The 15,588-nt window shown below is 36.0% G+C and overlaps 1 protein-coding gene across 1 annotated transcript in view; it reads left to right on the top strand.

Moving 5' to 3' along the window:
• LOC111546654 (coiled-coil domain-containing protein 7) overlaps positions 1-15,588 on the top strand; it is a 218,018-nt gene that overhangs the window by 137,310 nt on the left and 65,120 nt on the right. The window contains exons 10-11 of the mRNA XM_026446846.1: positions 2,150-2,233; positions 12,797-12,880. Of these exons, the coding sequence (XP_026302631.1) occupies positions 2,150-2,233; positions 12,797-12,880 (168 nt within the window). The remainder of the gene's footprint in view (positions 1-2,149; positions 2,234-12,796; positions 12,881-15,588) is intronic.

The raw sequence follows: 15,588 nt of genomic DNA, 5'->3' as shown, positions 1-15,588 counted from the left end.
TCTGGCCATACTGGCAGCTGATTAGGTGGTGGCCACCCAGATTGAGGATGGATCTGCCTCTCCTGGTCCACTGACTCAATTGTTAATTTCCTTTGGCAACACCCTCACAGACACACCCAGGTATAATACTTTGCATCCTTCCATCCAATCACATTGATACCTTGTTTTATTTCACCATAATTTGAGAAGATAACTGATATGATTTTGACTTTTTAATATTTGTTTAGACTTGTTTGTGGCCTGATATGTGATCTTTCATGTGCCAACGAGAAGAATGTGTATTTTGTACTTGATCTTAGCCAAAAGGCGGAGCAATGATGAGAATATGTATTCATTAATTTTTGGAGGAAATGTTCTGTAAATGTCTGTTAGGTCCATTTGATATATAGTGCAGTTTAAGTTTAATGTTTCTTTGTTGATTTTCTGTCTAGATGATATCCAGTGCTGATAGTGGGATGTTGAAGTTTCCAACTATTATTGTATTGGGGACTCTTTCTCTCTTTAGCTCTAATAATAATTTCTGTTTAGAACTGGGTTATCTAGGGTTAGTTTTTATATATTTATAATTGTTATATCCTCTCTCTGGATTGATGTCTATATCATTATATACTAATCTTTTTGTCTCCTTTTTAAAATTTAAAGTCTATTTTTCTGTTGTAAGTATAGCTATTTCTGAACTTTTAGTTTCCATTTGTGTGCATAATCTTTTTCGATTCATTCGCTGTCAGTCTATGTGTGTCTTTACAGGTAAAATGAATTTCTTGTAGGCATCACATAGTTGCTTCTTGGTTTTTTGTTATCAATTCAGTCTGTCTATGTCTTTTAATTCAGGAATTTAAACCACTTCCATTCAAGATTGTTATTGATAAGAATTTGTTCTTGTCATTTTGTTGTCTTCTAATTGTTTTGTATATTTTTTCTATGTTATTTCTTAGCTTTGTAAGTGGTGGCTTTTTATATTCTTCTTTTCATTTGTGTGTACCTCTTCCAGTATGTTTTTGATATGGTTTGGATGTTTGTCCCCGCCTACCATTGAAACTACCATTTAATTGAACACTTTAAATGTGTAAATTATATAGTATGATATACATTCCTAATCACTACTTTCTGATATAAATTTCCCATTAATAACTTTCAGGTATTTTAACATTTATTCATGAATTTAACTATTTCTCAAAAAATAAAAAGACATCCATCTATTATGTCTAGATAACAACTGGTTTTAGTTTCCAGTGTTTACAGGTTTCTAGCAGGCACATGTGCTGCTGGAACTAGATTTCACCGACAAAACTTTAGTCCCAGTAGTTGACTTTAGTTCATCAATCCTAATCACCCTTTCTAACATAAATTCCTCCTTAATAACTTTCAGGTATTTTCCCTGTTATTAAACATGGTTAGACTACCAAATCCAACAAAAAAGTCAAATTATGTAAAAACTCAAATGGAAAAGTATCCAGTTTTACTTCTTGTATTTCTGCAAATTTGATCATATCCTAAGCTACGAGGTCCACATGGTAAGGGGACCTAAGCGGGCATGTTTTCCTCAATCTACAAGATATCTTATTATTTTCCATCACTGATGCTTACTTGGTTTAAAGTTAACCTAAAAATCGCATTAAAATATTTCTGGATGAGTCAAAGTATTTCTGCACTATAATAATTTCCTGTGATTATGAAGATCATTGTTTTCAAGTTGCTAGGTGAAAAAAAAGTTATGTTTCATCTTACCAGGTATATCCCTATGGTATGAATGTGATTCAATATAAACTTTAAAGTCATTATTATCATAAATTCTGTAGGATATTTTAATTTTGCATTAGAGATAACATTGTATGGGGAAAGCACTGTTAAAGTATTGTGAGGCATCAGTTTGTGCAACAACTTTGTTATCACCTCGATATGTGGTCTTGGTCAAATCACTAAACATCTCTATGCCTCAATACACCAAGGCTTATATGATTGCTAACGGACCTTCCACTCCTAATGTTTAGTGATTTGGCAATTCTGACATTTTGCTATAACTTGTATTCATTAATAACAAAGGCTGATTAATACACACACACACACTCTCTCTCTCTCTCTCTCACCCCTCACATTCCTATGTAAGGATTACCTTGCCAAGTATTTTTAAAACTATTTATTTCTATAGAGACTGATATAGAAAGCTTGAGAGGTGCTTTGGGAAGATGCTTATTAAATGATAAACTCAAGACACAGTCAAAGAGTTTCCCTGGTAAGAAAATATTTTAAGCCTAATATTCCTCATTTATTTTTCTCCTTCAAAGTTTAAGTGTGTATCTTTAATAGCAATAGTACCCACTTGTTATTATGACATGGGCACGGGTTTTCATGAATACCCTCCCATGTTTGGTTTTACTCTAGAACATATTTATTAGAAATGTAAGCTAGCTAGATATTATGACTTTTAGGACTCATCCATTTAGAAAGTAATCCATAAAATAATATAGGATAGTGAGCTTAGAATATACTTGGGACAAGTATGTTCAAAGTTATTTTAGTCCCTTTCTATTTAAAGTTTAGATAGAAAGTTACTTTAAAGTTGCAAAAGCAGAAAGGCTATCTGATGAGTTCAATAAGTAAAGGAAAAAGACAGTTATTTTATTCTTAAATATTCCCTCTGTACTTTAAAATGTTAGGCATAGTAATCTTTCAACTATGGCAGAATTCTTTAGTTGTGTAATATAGTTCAGATATTATACTACTGCCTTTGGTACAAGAGTAGCAGTGTCAGGCAAAACACCCTTTGATCTCTGGTGTGATACAAAGGAAGGCAGACAGGTTAATAGAGAAATAAGCAAAAGACATACTCAAAGGGGACCCTCTAAGACCACAGTCTTCCAGAGGTGACCGTTGCATGCCCAAGGCTGTTTTATTGGAGGAACATTAGAGGCTTCACAGTGCAGGATGTATTGAGCCATTCTGGGGTTGCTATAAAGGACTATCTGAGACTGGATTCTCTATAAAGAAAAGAGGCTGTACAAGCATAGTGCTAGTATCTACTTGGCTTCTGGGGAGGGCTCAGGGCACTTTTACTCATGGCAGAAAGTAAAGCAGAACAGGCACATTACATGACAAGAGAAGGAGCAAGAGAAAAAAGGGGGGAAGGTGCTGCATATTTTTGAACAACTGGATCTCACAAGAACTCATATACTATTGTGAGAACAGCACCATTCCATGGAGAAGACGGATCTGCCCTCGTGACACAAACACCTCCCACAGCGTCCCACCTCCAACAATGGGGATTACATTTCAACATGAGATTTGGACAAGAAAAACATACAAACCATATCACAGGGGGAAGAGGCTTCGGTAAAATAATCAAAGCAAATCATTGAACAAATAAATAAGCAAATGATAATAACATACCCCAGGAAGAAGAGGAGAAGAATCAAAATTAAGAGTTGCTACATTATGTGTCTAAAATGCCCAGTTTTCAGCATAAAAATGTGAGTTATTCTAATAAGGAAGAAAGTATGACCCATACACAGAGGAAAAGCAGGCAAAAAAAAAAAAAAAAAAACACAAACAAACAAACAAAAAACAGCTTATGAGAATCCTAGCTGTTAGACTTAGCAGACAATGACTACAAAGCAGTCAGTATAAATATATTGAAAAAACTAAAGGAAACCATTCTCTAACAAGAAAAGGAAGGTATTAATGCCAATGTTTTATCAAATAGAAAATATCTACAAAGAGATATAAAATATTTTACAAAGGGCCACATGAAAATTACAGCGTTAAAAAGTACAAAAACTGGAAGTAAAATTTACTAGAGGGGTTCAAGTAGATTTCAACTGTCCAAAGAAAGAATTAAAAAACTTAAAGTATTAGGAACACTAGAAAGAAAACAGAGAGAAAAAGGAGCAGCAAAAATATGGATGAAAACTTTCTGAAAAATATTTAATGACAAATGAGTCTACACATCCAAGCTCAATTAATTCTAAGTAGAATAAACACAAGGGAATCTATAATCACATTCATATTAATAATGTTGAAAGATAAAGAGAAAAGCTTAAAAGCAGCAAGAGAAAACTAATGCATGATGTAAAGAGAACCCCACTAAAATTAAAAACTGACTACTTATCATTAGGAACTATTAGGGCCAGAAGGCATTGGGACAGCACATTCAAAGAGCTAAATGAAGAACTGTTAACCAAAAATCTTATATCCAGCAAAACTATTTATTAAACATGAAGGTGATGTGAAGATATTTCTAAATAGGCTTTTTTAAATAAGAAAATTTATTCCTATCAGAACTGCTTTCCAAGAAATACAGAGTTCTTTGGGTTGAAAACCATTGACCTCTGACACTAACTTGAACCCATAAAATGAACATGGGTTAAAGGAATTCTATAACTCTGAAAGACCACATAAATGCTTATGTCACTTCTTTCTACTCTTATTTAACTCTTAATTGATATAAAAAGCAATTGTATAAAAAATATTTACAGAATTTTATTGCTGGGACTTTAAAATATGGACATGTAGTATATTCTAGAATGTTAGCACACAGGCGATGGTTGACAGAAATGATGTATTGGAGTTAAAAAAAAAAAATGACAAGAAAGGGGGCTCCAAGATGGCTGTCTTAAAGATATCTGGCACTCTTTCAATACATACAAAAAACAAATTTGAGAATTGATAATCACATTTCAAATAGATCATCTAATCAGGAACACTAGAATTCAGCAGAGAATTAACAGGAAACATCTGAGGCAGAGAAGGAAAGGGAAAGGAGGCAGCTGACCTAACTAGGATTGATAAAGTCCAGAGAGGCTCCCCAGTGTGAGAAAAGGGTAAGTGAGAAGTCCCCAGAAGTCCACATTCCCACCATAGATTGCTGCAATCCTAGCCATGGGAGAGCCACCCTCACAGGCCCTGACCAGTGGCATTGCTCTAAAGAGAGAGCTCATGCTGAGTCACACACACATGGTGAGAACCAAGCGGATGCGGCATAGTGCCTTTTTTCCTCTGATTCCTGGGTTCAAGTGATTCTTCTGCCTTAGCCTCCCAGGTAGCTGGGACTACAGGCATGCACCACCACGCCTGGCTAATTTTTGTATTTTTAGTAGTGATGGGCTTTTTCCATGTTGGCCAGACTGGTATGGCCCAACATCCCTACCTTTCCACTCCTAGAGCCCCACTGACATCCCCCTGTATCTATGCAGTGGGCTGCAGAAGTGCAGTCCTAGTTGGGCCCAACAGTGTGGCAGGATCCCTAGCACTCAAGTGTTCAACATGCTGGAGAATGGGTGGTACGGCACACTGGAGAGGCTGCCCCTGGGACAGAGTTGAAGCATGCAGTACCCAAAACCCAGAATGCCTGAGTCCATTGCCATTGCTGCAACCCTGCCCCCATAAGCAGGAGGGCTACTGTACACTTGCACATGCCCTGAGAACAAGCTCTCATCATCTGTCACCACCACCAGAGGCTGAAGCATGTGCTCACCAGAGCTTGAGAGCCACTTTCCTGGGGCCACAGCCACTGAGAGCAACTCAATCCTACCCAGTGGCAAGACTGCCACACAGTTGCATGCACCCTGAGGACAGGCTCCCCCTGCCAACTGCCATTGCTGCTAATGCCACCCAGGCACACCATTTGGGGTCCTGAGGATTTCCCCACCCTGCTTGCCACACCATGTGCCCATGCATACCACTGAGGGATCTGAGAACCAGCCCTCTCAGCCTGGAACCATGTTTCAGTGCACAAAAATTCCAACCAGGGGCCTGGGGATTACCTTGCCCCATCAGTTGCCTTGGGCATGTGTGGACATCACCAGGGGACCTCACAATAGGCCAAGAAACCTGCCACCAGCACCAAAGCATGACACCCAAAGGCCAGGGGCTCATCCTGCCCCATCCACCACCACAGGCATCTGTGCAGTCTTCCTGGGTTCTGGAGGATGAACTCAGCTAGCCAGTTGCAGCCACTACCAACACCAGTGCATGCCACTTGGGAGCCTGTGGGTTGTTTCACCACTGCAACTTTTATTGCCCACATCATGTATGCTGTCTAGGGGCTCAAGGGCACACCTACCTGCTGGCACCATGGCCAGCACTCAAGCAAGCCACCTAGAGGCCCAAGGATTAGCCTGCCTGGACTCACTAATCCTGATGCTCACATATATCCCCTAGGGGCCCACGGATAGGCATGCTCAGCCATTGCTGTCACTAATGAGGCCAAGGACTGACTCATCTGGGGTCTCTGTCCCCAGTGAAGCCTCATAGCAGCATCCACCAGCAACTACAGCCTAAGCCGTTGAGGAAATGACAGACATCACTGACACTGTTTATAGCTGAAAAAAATTATACAGAGGCTATATACCACTGCATACACCCAGAATCAAAGCTAAAATGCTCAACCCAGGGTAGGCATGGTGACTCATGCCTATACCCCAGCACTTTGGGAGGTGAAGGTGGCGGGATCACTTGAGATCAGAATTTGAGGCCAGCCTTGGTTAAAGCCCAGTGAGACACTGTCTCCACCAAAAAAAAAAATTTTTTTTAATTTAAAAAGTGCCCTATCCAACCAACATCATAGATAGCATCTTCAGGAAAATGTTTTGTTCTATGAAAGCCAATCCACAAAATTGAGAGAAGTGACTGTTACATGAGATGACAGACATAAGGACACAAGAAACATGAAAAAGCAAGGAAATGTGACACCTCAAAAAGAACACAATAATTCTTCAGCAACATATTTCAGTGAAAAATAAATTATTGAAATGCCTGAAACAGAATTGAAAATAATGATATTAAAGAAACTCAATGAGGTAGAAGAGAACACAGATAACCAATAGAAAGAAATCAGAAAAACAATTTTGAGATGAATGAGAAATGTATTAAAGAGATAGATATCATTAAGAAAAGAACCAAACAGAAATCCCATATGTCAATGCAATTAATAAAATAAAAAATACATTCAATGGGAGAAAATTTTTGCAATCTACCTATCTGACCAAGGGGTAATATCCAGAATCTACAAAGAACTTAAACAAATTTACAGGAAAAAATTAAACAACCCCATCAAAAAGCAGGCAAAGGATATGAACAGACATTTTTTAAAAGAAGATATTTATGCAGCCAACAGACACAAGAAAAATGCTCATCATCACTGATCATCACAGAAATGCAAAGCAAAACCACAATGAGATACCATCTCACATCAGTTAGAATGGCAATCACTAAAAAGTCAGGAGACAACAGATCCTAGAGAGGATATGGAAAAACAGGAACACTTTTACACTGTTGGTGGGAGTATAAACTAGTTCAACCGTTGTGGAAGACAGTCTGGCGATTCCTCAAGGATCTAGAGCCAGAAATACGATTTGACCCAGTGATCCCATTACTGGGTATATACCCAAAGGATTATAAATCATGCTACTATAAAGACACATGCACATGTATGTTTATTGTGGCACTATTCACAATAGCAAAAACTTGGAACTAACCCAAATGTCCATCAATGATAGACTAAATTAAGAAAATGTGGCACATATATACCATGGAATACTATGCAGCCATAAAAAAGGATGAATTCATGTCCTTTGCAGGGACATGGATGAAGCTGGAAACCATCATTCTGAGCAAACTATCACAAGGACAGAAAACCAAACACTGCATGTTCTCACTCATAGGTGGGAATTGAACAATGAGGACACTTGGACACAGTGTGGGGAACATCACACATGGGGGCCTTTTGTGGGGTGAGGGGACAGGGGAGAGGGATAGCATTGGGAGAAATACCTAATGTAAATGACAAGTTAATGGGTGCAAAAAACCAACATGGCACATGTATACCTATGTAACAAGCCTGCACATTGTGTACATGTACCCTAGAACTTAAAGTATAATAATGAAAAAAAAATACATTCAAGATCTTCAGCAATTATTAGACCAAGCAAGAGGAAAAGTTTCGGAACTTTAAGAGAGGTCATTTGAAATAACAGACAAAAGAGAGAGGGAGGGAGGGCGAGAGAGAGAGAAAAAAAGAACAAAGAATAAAGAATAAAAAAGAATGAATAAAGCCTATGTGACACATGGAACATCATAAAGTGACCAAAGTTTTGAATCGTGGTTGTTCCACATGGTCAAGAGAAAAGGCATATAAAAACTATTTAATAAAATGATGGCTGAAAACTACTTATGTCAACAAGAGATTCCCAAATATACACAACCCAAAAAGGTCTTGTACAAGGCACATAATAGTCAAACTGTCAAAAGTAAAAGACAGAGATACAAGCCACATACAAGAAAACTGTTATCAGACTAACAATGGATTTCTTAGCAGAAATCTTACAGGTTAGGAGAAAATAAGATGATATATTCAAAGGGCTGAAAGAAAACAAACTGTCAGCCAAGAATAATATATTCAGCAAAGTTATTGTTCATAAATGAAGGAAAAATAAAGTATTTTCCAGACAAACAAAAACTGAAGGAATTCATCACCATTAGGCTGGCCCTACAAGAAATGCTTAAAGGAGTACTACACTTAAGCAAAAGGATAGCTACTGTCATAAAACTGGATGTGCAAACACACAAATGAGGAAGAAGAACTCAAAGGTTACTATGACAGAAAATCACCGAACCACAATGATAAACAGCACAAGAGAAAGAAAGGAACAAAGGATAAAGAAAACAACCAGAAAATAAGAAAACAATAGGAATAAGTCCTCATATATCAATATTATTCTTGAATGTAAACAGAGAATGGCTGAATGGATTTTAAAAACATGACCAAACTATATACTGCCTATAAAAAACTCACTTCACCTGTTAAGAAACATATAGACTGGTTGTAAAAGAATGGAAAAACTATTCCATGCACATAGAAACCAGAAGTGAGCAGGAGTAGCTGTAGTTATTTCAGATAAAACAGACTTTAAGTCAAAAAAAATAAAAAGAGACAAGGATAATTATTATATAACGATAAAAGGATCCATTCAGAAAGAGGATATACCAATTTTAAACTTATACTCACCCAACATTGAAGTATGCAAATATATAAAGCGCATATTAAATCTAATGGGACAGAGAGATTCCAATAAAATAATAGCTAGAGACTTCAACACCTCATTCTCAGCATTAGACAGATCGTCTAGACAGAAAATCAATGAAGAAACATTGAGTTTAAACATCATTTTAAAGCAAATGGCCTTAACAGATAATTACAAAGTATTTTTCTCAATAGCTGCAGAACACACATTCTTCTCGTCAGCACACGGAACATTCTCCAGGCTAGACCATATGTTAAGCCACAAAAGAAGTCTTAACACATTTTTACAAGTCAAAATCATATCATGTATCTTGTCAGACCATGACAGATTAAAACTAGAAATCAGTAACTAGAGAAACTTTGGGAACTGTGCAAACACATGGAAATTAAGCAAAATGCTCATGAATAATCACTGAATCAATGAAGAAATTAAAAAGGAAATAAAAAATTCTTGAAACAATGAAAATGAAAAAAAAATACCAAAACCTATGGGATATAACAAAAGCAATGCTAAAAATGGAAGTTTATAGCAATAAACACCTCCATCAAAACAGTAGAAATGTTTCAAATAAACAATGCACCTCAAGAGACTAGAAAAGCAAAAACAAACCAATCAACAAAAATTAATAGAAGGAAAGAAATAAGGATCAGAGCAGAACTAAGTGAAATAGATACTTAAGCAAAGCATCAACCAAATCAAAACTTGGTGTTTTAAAAAGATAAAGATAAAAAAAAAAACAGTAGGTAGACTAACTTAAAAAAGATAGAAGATACAAATTAACAAAATCAGAAATGAAATAGAACTGATACCACAGAGTTACAAAAGATAATCAGAAAATATTATGAACAACTATATGCTGATAAATTGGAAAATCTAGAGGAAACTGACAGATTTCTGAACACATATAACCTACCAAGATTGAATTAAGAAGTAGCAGAGGAGGTTGATTGTAGTTAATAACAATGATTTTGTATTTCAAAATAGCTAGGGAGAGGTCTAGAAATGTTCCCAACACAACCAGATGGCCTCACTGCCAATTTTTTCCAAACCTTTTAAGACCTAACACCAATTCCCCTCAAACTATTCCAAAAAATTGAAGAGAATGGAATTATCTGTAACTCAATCTATAAGACCAGCATTTACTCTGATAAGAAAACCAGACAAGGACATAAAAAAATAAAAGTACAAGTCAATATCTCTGTTGAATATAAACATAAAAATCCCCAACAAAATGCTAGCAAACCAAATTCAACAACCTATCAGAAAGATAATGCACTGTGATCAAGTTGGATCTATCCCATGGATGTAAGGGTGGTTTAACATATGCAAATCAATAGACAAGGTACATCAACAGAAAGAAGGACAAAACCATATAATCATCTCAGTAGATGCAGAAAAAACATTTGATAAAATTCAACATTCCTTCATGATAAAACTCTCAACAACTTAGGCATAAAAGGAACGTACCTCAAACTAATAAAGTCCATATATGACAAACCCACAGCTAACATGATACTGAATGATGAGAAATAGTTGAGGTGATAGATATTCTAAATAATCTGACTTGAGTTTTATGCACACTATACATATAACCAAGTATCACATGTACCCCATAAATTTGCACAAATATTATGTATTAACAAAAAAAGAAAATGACAAGATATGATGATCTGAAACCATAGGAACAAATTAATAGAACCAGAAATTATAAATAAGAAAGTTAATATAATAAACATTGGAAATATATACTTCTTTCTTCCCTCAACTTTTTTAAAAAGCATAAAATTATATAAATAAATAATTATAACAACAACTATAACCATGTCTTTATTATTCACAAATGTACTGTGTATAACAATAGTACAAAAATGGGGAACAGGAAATACAGCTATGTAAGAGTAGCTTTTCTATATTTCACTGGAATTTAGTATCAATTTAAAGTACTTTCTAAAATTGTGATGATGGTGACAGACATTACTGAATGTATTAAAATCCATAGAATTTAAGATTTTAGATAGCTTAAAATACTCAGTGAACTTCAAGCAGAAAAAGATTTTTAAAAGATTTAAAGCAAAGTGAGAATATTGGAAAGGAGAAAAATTGTAAATCTTACTAAATTATAAGTGTCTCCAGCACACGCCTTTTAATTTCTAGTATTTAACCCAATCTTTCCTCAGATGGTCACATTTTTTCCCTGATTGTGTAAGGATCATTTGCTTGCTCATTTCAAATGAACCGGTCTTTCTTTGATATATCAGTTGAAGAAAGAACAAAGGAAGAAAAAAATACATCTGCTGATGTTTCCAGTTTTGAGTTGCTGTATCTCATATTGTTACTTAATTACTGAAAACTTGTTCTGCTCAATCTTATGGATCACTTTTTACTTTGGTAATGAAGCAGTGCTCAGTATAGAATGCAGTTGTGATGTATTTGAGCAGCTGGTGTCATAATGCAACCATTTACATTATTCATGTATTCACCAATTTTTCCAAAACAGCAAAAACAACAACAACAACAACAAACCACTCTACAATACAATGGAAGGATTATGACAGATGTCCAATCATAGTTATATACTCTGCTAGAGACAATTCTACCCACACAATCTTAAGCCCAATGTTGACCTTATGTCACCAATCCTCATTATCTTCTTTTCAATATGAATTTCTTTTTAATAATTTTTATACATTTTTATCTCATTGAACTTAGTAGTTTCTAATTCCAGGAAAATATCAAACCACATAAAAACTTACATGGAAACGGATCTAATAACAATTCTGGTAGTGCTGCAAATCTGACCATTACCTCATTGATTCTCATTTAAGGGACCTTAGAGGGCAGGTTTTCTCAGTTTGACAAATATCTTGTAATTTTTTCATAACTAATATCTAAAGAATTTACAATTTCATAATGTAAAAAGGGGAAAGGTATATTCCTCAATGAGTCAAATAATTTCTGCCTCATGATAAGTTTTTGTGACTAATGAGGCCATGGTTTGCAGCTTGACCTGTGGAAAAAAATGTTCCACTTAACATAGTACGTACCTACCCGTTGAGTATGTTTTTAGTGTAAACTTGAAAGATACATTATCATCATAATGTCCCTAGGATAATTTCAATTTGCATAAGAGATAGAATTGTATAGAACTATTACTGGTTAAGAAAGTATACAGCATCGGGTTGTGCATGAGTTGTGCCTTTCCCTGGCTATATGATATTTCAATTCATTAAACATATCTAAATGTAGTCTGGCTTATATAATTGTTAACATCCATTCCTTTTTAAGGTTTTTGTTATTTTCCAATAAAGACATTTCATTTTAATTATTCTATAAATATAATTTTTATTTATATATATATGTGTGTGTGTGTGTGTGTATATATATATTTTTGGTGACAGAGTCTTGCTGTGTCACCAGGCTGGAGGGCAGTGGCACGATCTCAGCTCACTGCAACCTCCGACTCCCAGGTTCGAGCAATTCTTCTGCCTCAGCCTCCCGAGTAGCTGGAACTACAGGCATGTGCCACTACACCCAGCTAATTTTTGTATTTTTGTAGAGATGGGGTTTCACCATGTTGGCCAGGATGGTCTTAATCTCTTGACCTCATGATCCACCCGCACTTTGGCCTCCCAAAGTGCTGGGATGACAGGCATGAGCCACTGCGCCCAGCCACAAATATTTTAAGTTAGTAACACACACACATATATGCACATGCACACACACTGTCACATTTGTATATAAACGATTACCTTACAGTGTTTTGATATCTATTTCTATAGTGTCTGAAGTAGAACAATTGGCAGATGCATTTGGAAGAGATATACTAAAGGATGAATTCAAGACACGATCAAAGAGTTTCCCTGGTAAGAACAAAAACTTTATACACATTTAGTATTTCTGGTTAGTTTTATTCTCTGGAGTGTAGCTAAGTGTGCATCTTCAAGGAGAACAGTGCCTATACATTATTACATAGGCAAAAGTCTTCGTGAATTCACCTCTATAATATTTCAACTCTAGTTTCAACTAGCAATGTAAAATTAGCTTTTCAAAAGCAGAAAGGCTAGATGATAGATGTGATAAGAAGATGAATATAACCGATAATAATTTTATTGGTTACCAGTTCACTCTATATGGTAACAATATCAGTCAAGTTTGTAACATCTCAGCTCCAATAAAGTTATTTAGTTATATTTTTCAGAGATTACACAACTGAGTGTAGTCCTGGGATTACAGGGTTAGACACACTTCTCTGTGACCGTTGGTGTGATACCAAAAGAAGACACTTAGCAAATAAATAATGGAAAGAGTGCCCTGCTAAAACCAGTCATCCAAGGGAGACTGTTTGATGCCCAAGGAGATGCCCTTAAAGAGCAACATAAGAGACTTCACACTGTAGAGGATAGAGACTTTAGGAAAATACTTCTGTCAAATCACACACATACACAAACACACACACACACCCCATCACCACCACCACCACCAAGAAACAAGCAAACAAAAACAACAAGCCCCCCAAAAAGGAGGAGTCAACCAACATAGAGATTTGCTATAATATGTTATCTAAAATGTCCAGATTTTAGCAAAAAAATTAAGAAATGCACAGAAACAGTACTCTGTAACCCAAACACCAGGAAAAAGGCAAGGAAAACTGCCTGTGAGAGTCCTACATGTTCGATTTAGCAGACAAGGACTACAAAGTAGTCAAATAATAATAATAATATCATCAAATAATTGAAACTCTTCTGAAAGAAGAAAAAGAAGGTATAATGACACTCTTTTATCAAATAGATGTCAACATTGTGATACAAATTAAACTTTTTAAAGAACCAAATTAATATTTGGAAATGAAAGGTAAAATAACTGCAAGGGAAAATTCATTAGAGGGTCAAGGAAAGATCTGAACTGTCAGAAGAAGGAGTAAGCAAACTTAATATAATGGGAATACCAGAAGGAGAGTATTCCAAGTAGAAAGGGAATAAGAAAAAATATTTGAAGAAAAATGGCTGAATACTTTGAAAAATATTTACTGGGTCACATTAATCTATACATCCAAGTTCTATTAAATCTAAGTAGAACAAACACAAATCAATCCATGACCAAACTAATCATTGTAAAAATGTTGAAAGACAAAGAGAAAATGTAAAATGCATCAAGAGAAAAACAATTCATCCCACAGAAGGTAACCCCAGTAAGATTAACATCTGTCTTAGCATTAGAAACTTATGAAGTCCAGAAGGCCATGGTGTTGTATATTAAAAGTGCTGAAAGAAAAAAAATCTACCAAGCAATAATTTTTTTGCTAGCAAAGCTATTTTTCAGAAAAGGTGAAATATGAAACTGCTAAATAAATAAAAATTGAGAGATTTCATTTCTAGCAGAACTGTTTTCCAAGAAATTCTTTTTTTTTTTTTTAATATACTTTAAGTTCTAGGGTACATGTGCATAACGTGCAGGTTTGTTACATATGTATACATGTGCCATGTTGGTGTGCTGCACCCATCAACTCGTCAGCACCCATCAATTCATCATTTATATCAGGTATAACTCCCCAATGCAATCCCTCCCCCCTCCCCCCTCCCCATGATAGGCCCCATTGTGTGATGTTCCTCTTCCCGAGTCCAAGTGAGCTCATTGTTCAGTTCCCACCTATGAGTGAGAACATGCGGTGTTTGGTTTTCTCTTCTTGTGATAGTTTGCTAAGAATGATGGTTTCCAGCTGCATCCATGTCCCTACAAAGGACGCAAACTCACCCTTTTTTATGGCTGCATAGTATTCCATGGTGTATATGTGCCACATTTTCTTAATCCAGTCTGTCACTGATGGACATTTGGGTTGATTCCAAGTCTTTGCTATTGTGAATAGTGCCACAATAAACATACGTGTGCATGTGTCTTTGTAGTAGCATAATTTATAATCCTTTGGGTATATACCCAGTAGTGGGATGGCTGGGTCATATGGTACATCTAGTTCTAGATCCTTGAGGAATTGCCGTACTCTTTTCCATAATGGTTGAACTAGTTTACAATCCCACCAACAGTGTAAAAGTGTTCCTATTTCTCCACATCCTCTCCAACACCTGTTGTTTCCTGATTTTTTAATGATTGCCATTCTAACTGGTGTGAGATGGTATCTCATTGTGGTTTTGATTTGCATTTCTCTGATGGCGAGTGATGATGAGCATTTTTTCATGTGTCTGTTGGCTGTATGAATGTCTTCTTTTGAGAAATGTCTGTTCATATCCTTTGCCCACTTTTTGATGGGGTTGTTTGTTTTTTTCTTGTATATTTGTTTGAGTTCTTTGTAGATTCTGGAAATTAGCCCTTTGTCAGATGAGTAGATTGCAAAAATTTTCTCCCATTCTGTAGGCTGCCTGTTCACTCTGATGGTAGTTTCTTTTGCTGTGCAGAAGCTCTTTAGTTTAATTAGATCCCATTTGTCAATTTTGGCTTTTGCTGCCGTTGCTTTTGGTGTTTTAGACATGAAGTCCTTACCTATGCCTATGTCCTGAATGGTACTACCTAGATTTTCTTCTAGGGTTTTTATGGTATTAGGTCTAACATTTAAGTCTCT

Source organism: Piliocolobus tephrosceles, chromosome 9 (genome assembly GCF_002776525.5).
Source record: "Piliocolobus tephrosceles isolate RC106 chromosome 9, ASM277652v3, whole genome shotgun sequence".
NCBI lineage: Eukaryota > Metazoa > Chordata > Mammalia > Primates > Cercopithecidae > Piliocolobus > Piliocolobus tephrosceles.
This window is presented reverse-complemented; position numbering and strand designations above follow the sequence as displayed.